Source organism: Meriones unguiculatus, chromosome 3, assembly GCF_030254825.1.
Source record: "Meriones unguiculatus strain TT.TT164.6M chromosome 3, Bangor_MerUng_6.1, whole genome shotgun sequence".
Lineage (NCBI taxonomy): Eukaryota > Metazoa > Chordata > Mammalia > Rodentia > Muridae > Meriones > Meriones unguiculatus.
The window spans coordinates 170,995,508-171,015,143 of NC_083351.1; the positions used below are offsets into that span (position 1 = coordinate 170,995,508).

The 19,636-nt window shown below is 40.6% G+C and overlaps 1 protein-coding gene across 2 annotated transcripts in view; it reads right to left on the reverse strand.

Moving 5' to 3' along the window:
* Prkg2 (protein kinase cGMP-dependent 2) overlaps positions 1 to 19,636 on the reverse strand; it is a 105,557-nt gene that overhangs the window by 22,213 nt on the left and 63,708 nt on the right. For both annotated transcript variants that reach the window (XM_060380989.1, XM_021658894.2), the window contains exons 12-14: positions 17,876 to 18,012; positions 14,851 to 14,940; positions 12,638 to 12,779 (exon numbers count right to left, since the gene is read on the reverse strand). In XM_060380989.1, coding sequence (XP_060236972.1) covers positions 12,638 to 12,779; positions 14,851 to 14,940; positions 17,876 to 18,012 — 369 coding nt within the window. The remainder of the gene's footprint in view (positions 1 to 12,637; positions 12,780 to 14,850; positions 14,941 to 17,875; positions 18,013 to 19,636) is intronic.

Sequence of the window (19,636 nt, forward strand, 5' to 3'; positions counted from 1 at the left end):
GCAAATGGCATCTAGGTTAGGAGATCTTTGTGCCCACTTCCCCTTCTCAGTGCAGTTCCCCTGTGGTGTCACAGTCTTTGTGAGTTCCCAAGTTTTATCATTGACTTTTAAGACAACACTTTTAATATGTTAGCAATTATGTATATGGTAACTCTAGGTTTTGTTAGGTACCTTTTATTGATTAATAAAATGAATTATTTTCTAGTTAGATTTTTTTGACATATATGAATGCAGAAACCTATTAATGTAGGGTTTTTTTGCTGTAGCTTTTGAATTCATTATAAAATTGTTTCTATCTTACTTTGTTGAGTATTTTTTTTAATTTTATTTGTTTTTAGACTTTATTTTCTCTTAGATCAGCCAGTGAAACTGAAAGAGATATTACAGTTTCTTCATAAACTTTCTGTTCCCTTCATGCTCAGCCTTCCTCACGATCAACATACTATACCAGAGCAGGATAGAGTATGCTTGATGAACCCAGGTTGACATGTCATCATTCCCAAATGTCCCCTCTTTATGCTAGGGTTCATAATTGATATGTATTTTGTAGGCTTAGAAAACTATATAATTCTATGTGTCTATCCTTATATACAAAATACTGAATAATTTTACTCTCCTAAAGTAGCTACGATCACACCTCTCCCAAGCCCAGCATCTTAGTACCTACAATATTTTCACTGTCCCCAACAGTTTTCCCTTTTACAAGATGTCTTACAGTTGAAATACTACAGCATGAAGCATTTCTAGAATGGCTTTATTTTGCTTACTAATGTAGCATTTAAAGTTTACACCACATCTTTTCATGATTTAAGAACTCATTTGGTTTTAGAGTTGAATAATTTTCCATTACCTGGATTTACAATTTTTTTTTTTTTAATCCACAGTTCAGCACTGTGACAAACCCATAAAGCCACTGAATGACATCTTGGTTTTTCCGAAGATTCAGCAATTATAATAAATCCATAAACATTTATGTCTTGGCCTTCAGGTGATCATAGTGTTCCCTCTTTCCAGTAGGTTCAGAGAATACAACTGTGTGATTGGCCAAGGCATTGCCTTCTTACAAACATTCAAATGACACAATGCCATTCACAAGTATAACAAGATAGCCCCAACTCTTCTTTTTTATCCTTGTAAATACTATTGTCAATCCATTCCCCTGATGTGCAGCCTTTTGCATCTGTGTGGATTTGTAGCTGACAGAAATCTGGAGAAATTCTTTGTCACTGCTGCTTCGAGCACTGCTTCTGTCCCCTTCCTTCTCAAATCATCCTACTCTTCTTAGGTTACATCATTCACAACAGTTACACAGTCCTTGGGTGTTCTGCTTTTGTTTTGTTTGTTTGTTTGTAAGTATTTGGTCTCTTTAACTTTTAAAGATTTTTTTTCTGATAATCCTCAAATCCAGAGACTCTAATCTCAGCCTTACCTAGTTTGCTAATAGGCTCATAACAGGCATTATTTTTTTTTTTCCTTTAGGATGTATATCTCTTTACTTGTATCACCCATCTGTTCTTGTAAGCTTTGTCCTATAAAGCCTCTGGCATGTCAGTCATGGCTGTTTTAAATTCTTTTGTCTGATAATTCTGACATCCCCACGATGCCTAGTTCTGATGCTAATGTTGCCTCTTCAACTTACATTTTGCTTTGTAGGCTGTCTAATATGCACCTAAGAGCCAGGCATGAAGAACAGAGCCAAAGGAGTTGCTATGAATAGTCCTGATTCATACAGTGATAATGCCTAGGAGGAAAGGCATGTTACCTCCACAGGGCCATCCTCGAGTCAGCCTAGAGTCCGTCCCTTGAATTTCACAAACATTGTCCTGACTCCTCCCCCTCTACATGAGGCAAAAGAGCTTCAGTGAGTTAGAGTTGGCATTTCTCTTCTTTCAGGTCAGCTGTGCTCTGATAATAACTATCGGGTAGGCACTGGGTATCAGTTTCCCCCGAGCCATTCCTCATCAGGAAGAATAAAGTGTACTGACTCATGTCACAACAGCCCCTCTCTTCTGCTCCTTGCAGAAAGCCTAAGGTTACCTGTCTGTTAGCTTTGCTGGGAAAACTCGGCCCAGCTCTCTAGGACAAAGTCATAAAATTGTGAGTGCTCCTTCACAGTGTGACCTCTTTGTCCCTGTAGCGGTCTCCTAGGTCCTAGAAACACCTACATTGTCATTTCTGTCTTACAGCAGACGCAAGAAGGGCTGCTGACATTGCACGGCCAATCAGCTCCTTATGTTATGAGAGAGTAGTAACTTCCAAGTTCTTCAGACATAGAACCAGAAAACCAAAGACTCTTTTTCCATGGAACATCTCATGTTAAACTCTTGTTACATTCCTGAAATATATCCAACCTGGTATGATGTATGTTACTAATTCGCATTTTGTTGCAATGGCCAGTTGCTAAAATTTTAATGTGTATACTAGATTCATGAGTAAAATGGAATGCTAATTTGCCTTTCTTAGGAGATTTCCTTGAATGATTGAATCTACATTAACTAGCTTCATAAAATAAAGTGAGAATAATCAATCTTTTACTGTTTTTGTAAGGAATTTGTATAAGATAAAAAGTAAAGCCCCTGAAATTAATAAAGTTTTAATATAAGATTACTGATTTTTTTATTTCTTCTTTGATTACTTATACATTTTATCTACAACTAAGATTTCATATACAGTATAAAGTTACCCAACAAGTTGGCAGGTGCCCTTCTAATCAGATAAACCTTGCTTTAACTATAATAATATTTATTCATTTTCTTTTAAACAGTGTCATGGTTTGAATGAGAACACCCACCCATAGAACCATATCTTTGACTAGATGGTCCTAGTTGGTGGAAAGTACTGGAGAAGGATTAGGAGCTATGGCCTTGTTAGGGATGTATCACTGGAGGTGGGCTTTGAGGTTTCAAAAGAATCACACCATTTTCAGTCTCTTTGCCTCCAATTTGTGGATTAAGTGCTCAGCTGTTTCTGCTACTATGCCTTTACTCCGTTGTTATGACTCTAACCCTCTGAAACTGTAAACCCCTAGTCAAATTCTTTATTTTATAAGTCACTTTGGTCATGATGTTTTATTACAGCAATAGAGAAGTAACTAAGACATAAGTTGGTACCAGGAAGTGGGCTATTGCTGTGACCAGCCTGTCCATACTGTTTTTGCAGAAATGTGGAAGACTGTGGGACTTAGAACTGGGAAAGGGGTTGAACTTGATAAGTGAGGCTTCAGGAACCATCCTATCAGGATCCTGGAAGACAGTAATACTGACAGCTATGAGGACTGTGGAATCACAACCCAAGCGGTTTCAGAGGGACTCAGTATCACCATCTGGGCTAGAGACTATTCTTGTGGTATTTTAGCCCACAATGTGGCTGCTTTCTGTCCTTGCCCTAAGAATCTACCTGAGGCTAAATTGAAAAGCATTGGATTTCTTTCCTTGGCAGAGAAGATTTCAAGACAGCCAAATATCGACTCTGTGGCATGGTTATTAGTAATTGCTCTTATGCTGCTCTACAATGAAGAAGGGCAAGTCAAGTGAAAAGAAATACAAAATGTACTGTTTGCAGTAAAGAAGAACATGAGGAATTTAAGGATCAAACCAAGGCTTGTGCTGAAAGAGATGAGAAGAGTAAAGAAAGGCCTCCTATGAAGTGGAACAAAGGCTGATGTTTCTCTGGGCAAGACCCTACCCCGCTAAGCCTCCAACTTGTAAGCAGAAAAGGCCTGGGGTGCTTTCTGCTTCTATGAAGGAACAGCAAAGGAAGCTTCTGCAAGAGTGATTCAATGGAGCCAGGCTCCACCTCCAGTGGGTACTCAAATTTGGCAGGGCCCCACATGTGGGTCTACCTCCAGAGTCATGAAAGATACACAAGTAAAGTGGCTACCAAGAGCCACTGAGGACAGGGACGTGGCAGAGGAGTCCCTGTGTGGAGTCCTTGAGGGAGCCATTGTGTGAAGCTCTGAAAACAAAGCTTAGATTGCCCTGGAGAACCCAGGAGGCTGGGGATCCCAGGGCCCTCTAGAAAGAAGACCTGCAGACAGGGAGGAGAGGCAGCCCAGGAAGCAGGAAGCGTGTTGCAGTCTGCAAAGCTGGAGAGAAGAGCCCTCTGCAGCCTCTGAGGTCCTATATGAAGTTACAGGATTTGGAGATTTCCCTGCTGGGTTTCAGTCTTGGCTTTGGTCCATTATTTCTCTGCTTAGTCCCCATTCCTCTCTTTTATAATGGTAATTCTATTCTGTGTGTATGTTGTAAGTATGTGCTTTGCTGTTTTATTTTACACGGGGTTACAATTAAGACATCTCCTTCAGCCTCAGAAGAGAGTTTGAACTGTTAAACTGTGATGAGACCGTGATTGACTGAGGGGACTTTTGAAGTTGCACTACATGCAGTTTGCATTATGATGTGGCTACAAGCCTAGGAGGGCCAAGGGCTGCAACGCGGCGGTTTGAATGAGAATAACGCACACAGACTCACATATTTAAACACTCGGTCCCCAGCTATTGGAACTGTTTGCGAAGGATGAGGGGTAGGACGTCGTCGGGAGGTGTGAATCACTGGGGGACTGGGCACTGAAGTTTCAAAAGATTCACACTACTCTCAGTCTTTTCCTGCCTCTTCCTTGTAGATCAAGATGTGAGTTCTTAGCTGTTCCAGCCACCATGCCTTTGCTCTGCAATCATGGCCTCTAGCTCTCTGAATGTGAGCCCTAAATCAGATGATTCTTTTTTATAAGTTGTCCTGGTTATAGAGTTTTATAACAGCAATATAAAGGTAACTAAAGCAAACAGTAAATGTGCAAATTTGTTAATTTTATCAGTATTTTCAAATAATCAACTTTAGGCATAAACATCCTATTTATTTTATAGCAATTTATGATTCCTTCCCCCTTTTTAATTTTATTAATTTTGTTCTGTCATGTTAACTTCTAAAACTGGATACTGGTTCCCTGGTATTTCGTATCTTATTTTCTACTCCTCCTAGCTATTACTAACTTTTTTTTTTCACATGTGCTGTTATGGGACCTAGATGTTCATCATATACTTTCAACTATTAACCGTTTCCCACTAACTGTTGAGTTACTTCAGTGTCTTTAGAATTCCACCCAGACTTGTTGTTGATTTCTATTTTGCACAGATGTGACAGAGAACAGTTAAATTTTTACTTAAAGTGTTACATAATAAAATGCAAAATGTGTCAGTGTTGACTTTGTTGCTGGTTTTTTTGTGATTTGTAGGTTTCCTTCTACTCCGAGGCTACTGGCACCAGCCAAACCAGGGTGTCTACTGCCGGACCCACTGCTTCTATGACTGTGTCTTTTCATTGATTCATACATTCTTAAGACCACTGACCTTATTAGCTTTCCTTGGCTTGGAAAGTGAAGCTAGTTTAAAGAAAGTACGACACGTGCAGGGAGAGACGTGTGAGAATATTGATGACCCTCTGGTTCTCTGAGTGTCACCTAGTGAATTTTCTGGTGAAGTAACTTGGACCAGGTAGTATCTGACTAAGAACAAATCAGTGAAACAAAACAAAGAAATGAAAGGCCATTTCACCCACTACTAAAGAGGAAAAAAAAAAACAAAAACAAAAAACAGAATGAGTTCTTCACTCTTTAGCACAAACATGCTATCTGTAATTATCAGAAATGGGCACAGTCTGTGACCCTCTAAGACACAGAGCTCCAAATCTAGGCTTTTCTATTACTTACATAATTTTTCTAAGATGATTTATGTTTTCTTTTCCTACTGAAAGCTTTCACTTGCCTTCACTAGATGTCTAAATTCTCATGAACACTTCAGAGAACATAGGGTCCATCCATCCATACATGCATCCTGCACACATACATACATGAAGTGAGGGAGGCCAAGGTCACCTTTACGAGGCTCCTGTGCAGGGCTGACACCAGGTACCCCCACCAATTCCAATCATCCTACCAGTCCCAGGGGCCTCCAGTCAATGTAGTTCTTTGGGGATTCCCACCAACAGCCCAATCCCTACATTTTTCCCTGTGGAAGCTTGCTTAACGGTCCAGTATCTGCTAACATTTTGCTCGTGTTGCATTCGTCACCTACTGGGAGCAATAACCCAGGAGCCTACGAGATCAAGTTTATTAACTGTGTTCTGCACATCTCCTAATGGTTTAGTGTTTTGTGGCCCATGTTCTATCAATTTCTGAGTGGTGTATTAAAGTATCTGTAACTACTTGTGTCCCCTAACTCTGCCAGGCCTCTGTTTTTGTAGCATCTTATTAAATTTTTTTTTTAAAAAAATAGGCTTTTTAATGATCTTGATGAACTGTGTACCCCTCTCATAATATGGCACCACTTCGTCGTTAGCAATACTGCTTCCCTGATAGGATCATGGTGAAACCTGCTTTATAACTGACTCATTACTTCCCAGACCTATCTTTTTTTATCTTCAATTCTAATTTTGCATCTCATATTTTAAATCTTTCTGTTGCAAGCATCATACAGTTGATTTTTATTTTGTAATTTTATTTGACAATACTTCTTTTTAATCTGGACAGTTAAGTTCATTTACGTATCTTGAATTTCTCTCTAATTTCTTAATTTATGTTCTTCCCTCCACCCCCCACAGGGCTTTCCTGTTTCTTCCCTGTTCTTCTTGCTGCCTTCTTTGAAGATGACATTTTATCCTCCTATTTTAATTTCAGTGACTCCTACTTTAAGTTTATATGCTGCCGCTGCTGAGTTAGTTAGCATTTTCTCATTTTAATGTGATGCGTTACAGTGTGACTGATTTATACCACAATTTTTAATGAGTACAAAGATTCACCACTGTCCTGTGGTCACCATGCCTTGCTGCTTTTGCTGCTTTGTGCCCTTTTGCGGGGGGGGGACTCATTTTTTTTACCTTCCATCCATAATCATATCCTTTTAATGTAGGAAACAGGTCTCATCTTTGTCTAAATATGTCATTGCACCCTTCCTGAATGATGATTTCTCTGGGCTTGTAATTAAAGTTTGTCAGTAATTCTTGCTCAGAATTTTTTAGCAATGACATGCTACTGCATTCTGGCTTTTTTTGTTGCTGGTAAAATGTCAGCTGAAAGTCCCTTCCTCCCTGACACTTTCCTCCTTTATTTGTTTACACCTACTGACCTTTCTGTTTTAAGGCTTTCTTTGTTTAAATTCTGTATTTCCCTAATACGGTAGCCAAGGGAGCCCTGATGTTGCCCTGGAATTCACAGGCTCCGCTCCCACAGAAAACGTGGGCTGGTTCTATGTGAGCAAAGGGATGCAGCAAGGTACTGACCAGTGTCAGCAAAGAGTAGGTCTCACAAGGCAGATAGCTTGTCTGACACTACCTGGATGACACATGCTAATGCTTTGATGGAGACATTCAACCAATCCTGTGAAAAGTCTCCTTCGAAAAATTAAGGCTCCCAATAGATGACCAGCACCCACTCACTAGCCATGATAGATCAGGCCCTCGACCCTGGCCAGTCTGCAGCCCTTCAAGCAACCATTTGTCTCCACCTGTTTCTAACTAGAGCTTCAAGAGTGATCTGGAATCATGCCATGGTTACCACTGATTGTCAACCTAACAAGACACAGAATCACCCAGGAGACAGGCCTCTGGGGTCGATAGTCAGGGATTATCCAGATTCGGTTAGCCTCTGACATGTCTGTGAGGCATTCCCTTGACTCAGTTCACTAAGATGGGAAAAGCCACACAAACTGCCTGACAGATCTAAAGGAGCCAGGTTGCTGATCAAGATCAGTCCCTGTTGTCCGCTTCCTAACCGTGGGTGTCACATGACCAGCTGCCACACGCCCCCACTGCCCCATACTCTCACCCAAGGGGCTTTTGTCAGGGACTTGGTCGCAGCAAAACAGGAAGAGGCTGATACAAGTTGTAACCCAACCAGTCCACTTCCACAGACCCAACTTGCGGAGCCTGCAAAATCATAAATGATCATTATTATTTTAAATTATTTTTGGAATGACATGAGGGAATAAAAAGGAGCCCAAACAACCATAATTTGCCCTAGTCTAGCTATACTGGTGTTTCTTTACCTTATAATCAGTTTTTATGTGTGTATATGAGAGTCTCTGTGTATGTGTGTGTATGTGTATGTGCCGCTAGAGGGGTGTATAGTGTGGCAAGCGTGTAGATGCAGGAGTCAATTCTCTCTGCCATGTGAGTTCTAGGGATGAAACTCAGGACAGTCATCAAAATTGGCAACAGGCCCCTTTTACCCATTTGTTAGGTTAAAACACACACACTTCTTAAACCCTACTCTCTCTATTATTCTTGTCTTCAACACTAACCAAACATTTTTCACACTGTATTCTCCATATTTCCTCATTTTTATTTTTATTTTCAATTTGTAAGTCTCTTACAGTCTCTGTAATTAGTCAAATTTTCTTTAAGTCTCTGATTTCTCTTTTTGTGATGATATTCTAGTTGGCATTCCTAATTCACTAATCTAACAGACAATAAATTTACGGTTAATAAAACACATGGTTCTTTGGTGTACCAGTCACTGGATGTGACAAAGACTAAGCTCCTATCACCACAGCCACCACGACATGAAACAGGCATTCCCAGAATATAGGAAATCTTCTGTGGACTTCCTTCCCCCACAAACCCCGAGACAACCATTATTTCAATTTTGCCATCTGTTCTAGAACTTGGGTCAGTGTGGTCACAGAGAAGGAACTTCTTCATGTGTGGCTGCCTTTGTTCAGCATAGGCCTTGGCTGGAATAGCCCCTTGTATGACCGAGAAGCATTGGGTGCAGGAGTATAAGTGACCAAGTATGTGCCGGTGAAGATGGATATTTGGGCTAATTCTACTTTGTGATCTATTAAGAACAAGCATGCGTAAAATCTTTCAGCAATTTCAACCGTCTGAAATAAACATCAAGTGGGTTTTTACCTCAGAACAGGTTGATGCTTTTGCCCTGTAAGAAACTGAGCAGTGTTTCTTCAGAATGGATTACACTTTTCTTCTCATACCAGAAATGTGTGGGAATCTGCAAACTTTTTTATTATTTTAGTATATTAATTTCACTAGCTATGAAATTGCATATTTTGGGGTTTTTTCATTGAATTCTCTTGATGACTGAATAGAGAGCTAAGTGATCCTTCCCTCCCTACTTCATATATATATTAAAAGAAGCGACTCATTTGATTTCCTGATTTGAGGTCTTTCATTGTCCTGTTTTGGTTTATTTGCTGAAGCCTATTATAACGCTAACCTTGTTAGATTAGGTAATTTAATTTTTTTCTCCGTCTAATGGAAGAATGTCCAGTATCACACTTGGGTATGATGGCAACTAAAGGTTTAACCCTAATACTTTGTATACTGAGGCATATTCTCAGCAAACATCTATGCAGCAATTTTTAAATGAGGGTCTCACCTAGCAGGAAGCCCTTCATCAGGGCTTAGATATTCATCTGTGCTTATTACTCTCTAGTGCCTTCATACTTTACACACAAACAAGGCACATTAGGCTGGGCCAAGGCAAGGTCCTCTAGCATTAATAAAAACTTCAGTTGTATATTTAAATTAATTACTTTCTCAGCAGACATTTTATTTGTTAGGTCTTTCTCCAAGCTTCCTAGCTTTTTCTTTTTTTTTTTTTAAGTCCAAAGGCACTTACGCATCTATTTCTGCTGTTTGTTCTTTTGGCAATTGTAGTTAGTGTTTTTTCTCATACATTCAGTATTAATACATTTTTAACATGAGCCTATCTTTCCTGGAACTTCGCCTTTAGGAGTTCTTTGTGTCCTGACTGACAGAATATTCTTTTAAAGAGTATGCAGGGATGCTTAGGAACTTGGGCATGGTTCCAGCATGGATCCATTTCATTTAAATTTTTGCTTGGATTTTTCCATTAAGAGTAGCTTGTGGCCAAGAATTCTTAGAGGAGACTTTTTTTTTTTTAATTATTATTACTCTCCAATGAGGTAATGATGAGAAAAGCATGTCTATGTCTATCTGCATGTCCTATCTTTATAACTCTGATATTTGTTTAACCTGTGTGGTTCCTGTCTCTGAACAGAGCTCTATTGCTCACTGTCCCATGATGCTCAGATCTAAAGTTTGCGCTCCTAATCCTCAATGACACAGCTACTAAATCAAACTTCTGGGTCATTTAAGCTTGCTGGCACATGCAGCTTAGATGACAGCACTGAGGACTGAGCCTAGGGATTTGCCCATAAGAGGGTATATACTCAGTTACACTAGACATATAATATAAAATAAACCTACAAAAATCTGTACACCTAAAGAAACAAAACAAGGAGGACCCTGGGTAAGATGATCAATCTTCACTCAGAAAGACAAACGGGATGGGTATTGGAAGAAGGAGAAAACAAGAAACAGGACAGGAGCCTACCACAGAGGGCCTCCAAAAGACTCTATCCAGCAGTGTATCAAAACAGATGCTGAGCCTCATAGCCAAACTTTGGGCAGAGTGCAGGGAATCTTATTAAAGAAGGGAGAGATAAAAAGACCTGGAGGGGATAGGAGCTCTGCAAGGAGAGCAACAGAACCAAGAAATATGGGCCCAGAGGGCCTTTCTGAGGCTGATACTCCAAGCAAGGACCATGCATGGATATAACTTAGAACCTCTGTACAGATGTAATCCATGGCAGCTCATTATCCAAGTGGGTTCCTAGTAAGGGCAAGAGGGACTGTCTTTAACATGAACTCAGGGGCTGGCTCTTTGACCACCTCCCCCTGAGGGGAGGAGCAGCCTTGCCAGGCCACAGAAGAAGACAATGCAGCCAGTCCTGATGAGACCTGATAAACTAGGGTCAGATGGAAGGGGAGGAGGACCTCCCCCATCAGTGGACTTGGAGAGGGGCATGGGAGGACATGAGGGAAGGTGGATGGTGAGATGGGGAGGGAATGAGTGAGGGGGCTACATCCGGGATACAAAGTGAATAGACTATAATTAATCAGGAACTCCTGTGGGGTCTAAGGAACATATTCATTCATGTATTACTAACATTCTTTGCCATGTCTCATCTGGTATTTTCAAACATTCTGTAGTGAAAGTAATTCAGAATATCTAGCTTAAAATGTCATTGGTAATTGAAAATCTGTAGTTGTGTTTTTAAAATTCCTAATATCACTGTTTACTTTGTTGGCTGATGGCAAATAGGAAGGCACTGCTGTCTAGTCTTGTAAATACTATATACACTATATAAGGGTTTGAAAAAAAAAACAACTATGAAAAGTAAGAGATAAATTTAATAAACAGTCTTCAGCCCTCATGATAGTTTTTCTTTCTTCTAGATTATTCCAGAGAATTTCCCTACAGAGCAGTGGAAGGCATAGTCAATGCGCGAATTGTGAATAAGAGAAGCGATTGAAGCCTTGTGTTTGTACCTCACCCGTTCTGAAAGCTGTCTTTCATGGATAAAATGAAGCTTGAATGGATCAAAACGATTCCTGGAAGTGAGCCAGGTTTCACATGAAAGGGCTCTTATTTTACTTCATAGGAAAAAAAAAATAAAAAGATCTCTTAGAAATTAAGCATAACAGATTTAATCACTCGAGCTAAATTTGACAATTAACCATATCTTATAAACTATTGAATAGATTTACTGTTAAAGTTAAACACAGCATCTGCATATGATAACTGAGCAGTAAATAATATTATTTCCTTACATCCAAAGCCTAAGGTAACAATATCCCTGTAAGTGTGGAGCTCAGATCAGGCTTGAAATCTTGGAAGAGCTATTCAAATGAATGCTGGAAAGCCACTTTGGTTTCCCATCCTGTAGGTTTTCCTCCTGGGGTCCAAAGTGCCCTGGATTTTCTGCAGCTTGACCATCGAGTTCTATCAGCTTCTCACAGAAAGACGTTTATGTGGTAGTCCTTTATGATCTTTGTGATATGCAATAGATTCTTATTGAAAATTAATGGGCCACAGAGATAGACAGCAAGGAAAGCTGGTTCTCACTGCGCCTGTGGTATCATAGATTCTGAACTCTCACTGCCTATTAGAACAACTAGAAAGATTTCAAAATAGCTACCAATGGTCATGTTTCCTTCTCTTCATACTTAGAAAACAAATACCTTAAGACAGAAATCACACTAACTTCTTTATTCCACACAAGGCAGGTCCTATGTGGAACCCCAAACAAAACACAGTTAAAATGATTAAACAATACAAACAAATGCTAAAGGCATGCTATGATGTGAATCTTCAGGAAGACTTGTAGAAATGGGTCAAATACTGGGCCAAAACAGAATGTTTACATTGTTCCTGGAGAGATGGCTCAGAGGTTAAGAACACTGGCTGCTCCTGCAAAAGACCTGACTCAGTTTCGAGCACCTACACGGTAGCTCACAGCAGTCTGCAATTACAGTTCCAGGGTTTTGGATACCCTCTAATGGCTTTTCAGGCTCAGGGCATGAATGCAGTGAACATACACACATGCAGGCAAATCATTCATACACATAAAAAGAAATAAACACTTAAAGTGAATGTATGTATAGCCTTGTTCACAGTATTAAGCATGAAGTAGCCATGAAGGCCCACATCCCATGGAGTAAAAATAGCAGCTGCACCAAAACTAGAAAGAGACTGTGACTAGGGTGCGACTTCGGTGCAGAAATATCTCACATGATACCACGAGTAAGAAAACTTGCCTTACCAGCTTAAGGTAGCCATCAGCATCCAGAATTAAGTTTTCTGGCTTCAGGTCCCTGTAAATGATGCCTAGTCGATGCAGGTAATCAAATGCTTCCGTCACACAAGCCACACAGAATTTGGAGGTGGGCTCATCAAAGCTGCCTCTGCAATGACAACGTCTTTCTTCTTAATTCTCTGTATATGGCTTTGGTGTTGTTCTCATTTACATGTTGTCAGTGTGAGTGTGTGTGTGAAAGAAAGAGAGATTGTGGCACATGTGGAAGTTAGGTGTGAATGTTTTGCCCCTTATATGATACAGGGTCTTGTCTTTGTTGATTGCTAGCTAGCCACCAAGCTCCTGAGAATTCTGTTTCCATCCACTATCTCATAGTAGGAACATGGGTTGCAGGTGAATATCGCCATGCTCGGTTGTACATGGTTCTGGGCACTCAAACCTGGACCCCGATTCACATGCGGTAAACAGTTTACCGACTGTCTCTACCTACAGCCTCGCCAGCCTATGGCAATGAGTTTATTATATCATTAACATCAATATATATTTCATATGCCAAGGGCTATAAACAGATCATTTGAAAATGCTAGGAACACTTTATAAAAACCACAACAAACACCCACATGTATGTGTTTCTTTCTGGTAACCAGATAGACATACAAAACAGGGAAAGAAAGACTTTTATTCACCTGTGGAATACTCTGGGAATAGGCTACTATTTCAATGAAAAGCTTGACCAAGACTTCTAAATTGCATCATTTGACTAAAAAAAGAGTTCAAGTGGTAGTCACTTCCTTTTTGTCTACTCAGCACAAACCAGTAATCCTAAGAGAAAGTGGCTCATAGCACCTCCCAGTTGGGCACTCTTTGATCTTTTATCAGAGTTGCTCCATATAAGGATGCTATCTAGTTCTATACATGTTGGTTTTGTTATTCTAATGTGGTGATGATTTGCCACATGCCATAATCAAACTGTGTGACTTCAGAGAGAAAATTCAGTGTGATTCCTGAAAGCTCATCTTTCTTCACTCTCCACATTGTCAGGTAAGTTATCCAAGTGTCCAAAACCTGGAGAGGCATGCCTCAAAGATGGGTTTGCTACCCCTCACTAGAGTTGTTCTTGGGGTAAGCACAGTGCCTAACAGAAAGCAGTAACACTCTTCCCCATGGACACAGATTTATAAGCCATTTATCCACGAAGCAAAATGCACTGTGGTACCACTTCCACAGCCACCCCGAATGTCTCCTTTGTTTTCCTTGTTCTTCCAATGGGAATCCAGCATGCTCTTAACATCTGTTTTCTTACACGCCTACCTCAGTGGGTCTCAGCCATGAGTCCAGTGACAAGCATTTAAACAAATGTCCCTCACCCTGGTAAAATGAGCCATAACTAGTGGTATTGGGACACAACATTTTTGGTTTATAAGAGCTTTACATGCAGTTGTGTTGTGCAGCCACGGTTGATAAACGTGGTGTCAAAGAAGAATGTCCCAGGATCTGCCTGTCAATAACTCCTTTGTTGTAACGCAGTGACCTTTCAGTGGCTCTTCTGATGTCCTTGTCTCCTCCCTTTCTGCTGCTCCAAAGTCCAGAGCTGTTCTACTTCTCTTTCCTTGCCTCTCTGCCTTTTCCAGTTTTTGTCATCTTTAGAGAGTCATCTGATTTACCATTTTCATACAAATATGCAACTGCTCTGTAATTATTTAACTTTCATATTAGTGGGATATTTTAGTATCACCCTCTTTCTTCAGGTAAATGCTAATCTTATTTATCTAAAGTTTATGCTTTTATAACCTATATTTATGTAGATAATTCTATACTGTCTAGGAAACATCCAAACTCAAACCATTGCGCTTTCTACATAGAAGCTGCCTTGTACTTATCTTTGATTATGACTGTATCAAACCTTTGTTGACTTCCAACTCTGATTTGTTTGGTGAGGACCTAACCAGCCCCTGTCACATCCCCTTTTGAGCATTTCAAATCTGAGTTATCCCACAGGGTCAGCCTCCTACTGTCCATGTGACCTTTAGTCCATATCCTAGGATGACAGAGTACTTTAGAAGGTCCACATGATACTTCTGTAGTTAACGATAGTCAACAAAATACACCGATTACTACCCTGTTATATAACTGACAATGTTCTCCTATAATCATGTCCTAGTACCTTCCTCATAGCCCAGCCCAGATGTGAGTTGATAAAACTTATTGCTTTTCATTACCTGTCCCTTAATATACTCCACAGCTCCCCACCTAAGCAGGCCTCCAGGAGCATGTACACATATTTATTGTCCTTGAAAGTACGATACAATCTGTGGAGACAGATGAAAACATGATTAGACGCATACTCCCTAACGTCTTTGAAGCTGGTTAGGTTATCATCAGCAACCATTAGTCCCACTTCCACGTAGATATCCCACAGCTACAGAGGGCTTCTCACCAAACCCTCTTTGGCCATCCCTGTTGCACTGGATCTCTGAGATCATCCTACACTGCCCTGCCTCCGCCCTCAGACTGAACTTCCTTATCTCCATTTCACTGTCAAAGTTCTACCGTTCTTGAAAGGCTGAGCACCAAGGCCATGTTTGTCATAAAGTAGCTCATTATCACAACTATCAAATAGGGCCTCTCCTTCTTCCCCAAAGCCACAGGCCTGTGTGTGTATCACCTTCCTATGTACCTTGCATCACAGTCCATTATACTCATGTTGTCTGCCTCCTAACTGGTAGGCTAGTATTAAAAACAGACTAGGAGACAAAAACTTTTAAGTGGTAAGGCTAGTGGAGAATAGCTTTGCATTCTTTTAAGTAGTAAGGCTAGAGGAGAATCCTGGGTGAGTGGCTTTCTGTGTGATCTAGTTTCAGCAAAGGCCCACCTCTAAGGAGCTCCGCTGCCCTTGGGAACCCCCTGGAAATTAGATGGTACATAAAGTGGTTCTGATGATAAAAATGATGCCTGAGAAGGAAAAAGATACTATACTCAACTATAGTGAGAATTTTTGGTTTCTTAAAAAGAAAAGAAAAAAGAAAAGAAAAGAAAAGAAAAGAAAAGAAAAGGAAAGGAAAGGAAAAAAACAACCAGAATTGTTATGGGAATATGTTTTTGCTTTAATCCCAGGTGTGGGAATATGGGGCTGCTTCAGACTGTCCACAGTGGCTGACTATGATTTGTCTAGTGCTCTTGCTGGGCTGTGATTTTTGCCAGCTGAAGATAGTTTACATTGGGAATTCTGGGGACTCTTCAGTGGCTACATAAATGCCAGAGCCCGAGGGGCTGCTGCTGCTGCTCCTGCTGCTGTTGCTGCTATTACTGTTTGCTGGCTACTGTTGGTCAAAGTTTGTTAGAAATTGGAGATCCTGTCTGTGAAGACCAACCCTGCCCCAAGGAACTTGACACCCCCAATCAGCAGGAAGTAGTCTAACAATGCCAATGGCTCCTTTCCACTGTACCCTTCTTTCTCTCCTACCTAATGTTGGGAAGTTGGAACGGTAGAATAAAGGTGGAGAAGAGTGGTAGATAAAAGAACCTAATAAAGTAGCCAAAAAGTCCAGCTACACTTCACAGGCCTCCGTACTCAAAGCTCGGTAAGAGAGTATGGACCTTGAGCAGTGTGTCCGGGCAGTTTTCTATGTTCAGTACCAGCAAGGGTGAAAACATGTTCTGTTGCTCAGAGTTCAAGGAGAACCTGTCTCAGCAATTATGACCAATTGATGGCTCAGCAATTACAGCACCTGCTGCTCTCAGAAAGGACCTAGGTTCAGTTCTCCACACCTATAGGCCTTCTCCTGATCATCTAAAATGACAGTTTCATCTAAAACCCATCACCCTCTTCCCAGCCTTCATGGACACTAGCCATGCATGTGGTGCCCGTATGTGAAGGCAGGAGGACACTAGTGCACATAAAGTAAAAATAGGTAAGAAAGAATGAGAGGAGAACAGGAAAGGAATGGGAGGACGGAGAGACGGGAGAGGGAAGGTTGAAGTCCCTTTTCTTAGTTTCACCGTAAGAGAGAAGCAGCCAGGAGAGCTACCAGATGATGCCCAAACACAGCAACTGTACTAAGTGGTCTCTTTAGAAGCCGGGCTTAGCGGCACACATTCGTAATCCTAGCACTCAGGACAGCAAGATTTCTGTGAGTTCAGGGTTATCCTGGGACACATAGTACCAGGCCAGTCAGAGAATAAAAATGTCTCAGGAGTGTGGGCTCCAGAGCTGTACCCCAGGCTGGATGCCACATGGCGTACCTATTTGCTCATCAGTTATACAAACAGCTTCTTATTTTACATATAAATGTATGCGATTATGCATCAATTTTATGTTATTTAAATGCTACTGTTGACAAGCATTTACTGGAAAACACGTATGTATATTCCTGGTTCACTTCCCCATGACAGGCCAGTGATGCAAATGTGATGACCTCACCACCGCTCTCAAATTCTCGGAGTCCCTTAAGCATAAATCTCACAGCATAGTAAATGTCTTCCCACATATTGTTCCAAGCATCATTACTACCATACGGTACATCAAGCATTTTGCAGAGAGCTGGTATTGTAAAAACGAATACAAACCTAAGCTGCCCATCACAGTTCATTAATACGATATTAATTTTAAAAGAGAATTCTGGAAAAACATAAATATAATTGAATGACTATTGTCACCATTGCCTAGGATCCGTCTTATTATTTTTTTTTGGAAGATTCTCACAAGGCATTTGGTCTTTCTTATAGGCTACACATCACCAGAACTTAGTAGTCACTAAAGAGTAAATGAAAATGTGAACTGGCTTCTAACAGTAGCTGATAAATACACAAGTAAGGAGGGTGATGGCGTATCTCCTCCAATCTGCTAACAAGTACAGGGAATGACTGTCAGGAGAGGGTCACTGTGAAACTCTGAGCTTCTAGGGCTAGGTATGTTCCCCTTTGGTAGCTGTGTGTACCCACATGCCCCACCCCTCAGACATTTAACATCCACCGACACTGAGCTGGAGCTTGTGGGTTCGTGGCTCCTTATTTCCAAATTCAGCATGAGCTTTGGATAAAGTGATTAGCTGCAACTATTTTATAATGATGCCCCCATGTGCGTGCATGCGCACACACACACAGACACACATGTGTGCGGGCAGGCGCATGCACGTGCGTGTGCCTTAGCAAGGTTTCCCTAGAATAGAAGCAGTTGGAGACTCCTACCCATGACCCCACTGGAATTGAGAGCAACACTTCCCAGCATGCCAGCTGCTCACTTACTTCACGATGAATGGGGAGCACAGCTCCTCCAGGATCCTCTTTTCAGAGTAGACGTGTTCCTGTTGCTTCGTGTCAACAATGTGCTTCTTCCTTATACACTTCATCGCAAAGGCAACATTCTCGTTTTTAACTTTAACCTATGTGAGAAATAGAAGGACTCTCATAATTAACGTACCACAGTCATTTTCAATAGGTAATATAATATGTTTATTAATGAGAGTTAAGTGGTTTTACATATAGAGAGCATATAAACTCAACCACTCATCCCTCTAGGCCAGATTTCTATATAACTAACCTGATGCACTTCTAATCATTTCCAAAATACTTCATATAATTTGGTTCTAAAATTTATGTACTGAAATAGGACAATACATTCTGATTAAATTTTACTGATAGGACTCTTCAGTTGTGATTGTGTATCACAAACAGCTTTGATAAGAAAGAAGAAACTTTGATATCCAAAGCTTCTTATTTCTTGATATTCACCCCTAATTTTCAAAGAAACTCATCAAATTCCGTGTCTGCTCTATTCAGTGGGCAGCCTACCAATCACATGAGGTTATTTAATTTTAAATTAATTAGAAGTAGAAACGTATTTCCTTGATTGTATCAGGCACATTCCCAAATCTCAAAAGGCACCTCGGGCTATAGAAGCACAGATCCATCAGGGTAGAAACTGGTACTGGAAAGTAAGAGAGGACTTTTTCTGTACACAAAAATTAGAACTCTTCCTTAAAAGGAGATCAACATTGAAAACAAGTATTTCTTTCTGACAGCTATAAAAATCCACAAGCAGACAATCATACTAGATGGTAAATGGAAATCCACATCTCATATAGGGATCATATTGACCATTGGTAATGTTTACAGATCTCAAATAAGCAGAGAAAATCTGCTATGATAATGATTATCTAGGAGAGCAGATCTCAGCATTATTAATTCAGCCCTTTAGCTGTGTTCTTTGGCGGAAAATGCCAGTGCAGAAAAACACCTTCATAGAGCAAAAGACCCCATTGCAAATATTCTTAGCCCTGTTAGCAAGTTGTTTTCCCTTCACCCATCAGAGATGATGGAGTGGGTGCGGACTGTTCTGCTGCCATCTGTAGCAGCATCACGCATCCAGCCATCCTGCAGACAAAGGCATGAGCGTAGCTCCTGGAGGTCACCGCACAGTGAGTTGTTAAAAATCGTCTGGACAAAGACAGGCTTGGTGATTGCCAGGGGCTCAGAGCCATCTGCACCCAAGAAGAGCACAGTTTCCTCAGAACACTCAATCTGACGCAGGATCTGTTCCTTGGGAGCTGATTATTAAGCACAGACATGGAAGATAACTGAAATCAGGCTTCAGCTCACAGCCGCCTGTTGAGTGCTGCGGAAGGCTGCTCTTCAAACACCCTTTTGCATTCATTGTCTTTCCTTTTTCTCTGATGGGAAATTTTATACAACCCAAAAATAGGGTAATGAGAGCCAAACACAGACATAGAGGTAGGGTTGCTTAAGGAATATAACTATAATATTAAGAACTCCACCTCTCGTGTTTCTGCCAGCCACATTCTCCTTTCCTTTAGAGTAGAGATATGCTGTGTTTTGATTGTACACATGGATGTATGTGTAATTTGTTGCTAGGAAATACATGTTTTACATTTCATAATCTTTCAGAATGCTTACTTAATTCATTTCTCAATAATTACTATCAAAAAATTTATCACAGGATATGATATCAGAGAGCATCTAATTACTATTTGCAAGCACAAATAGACA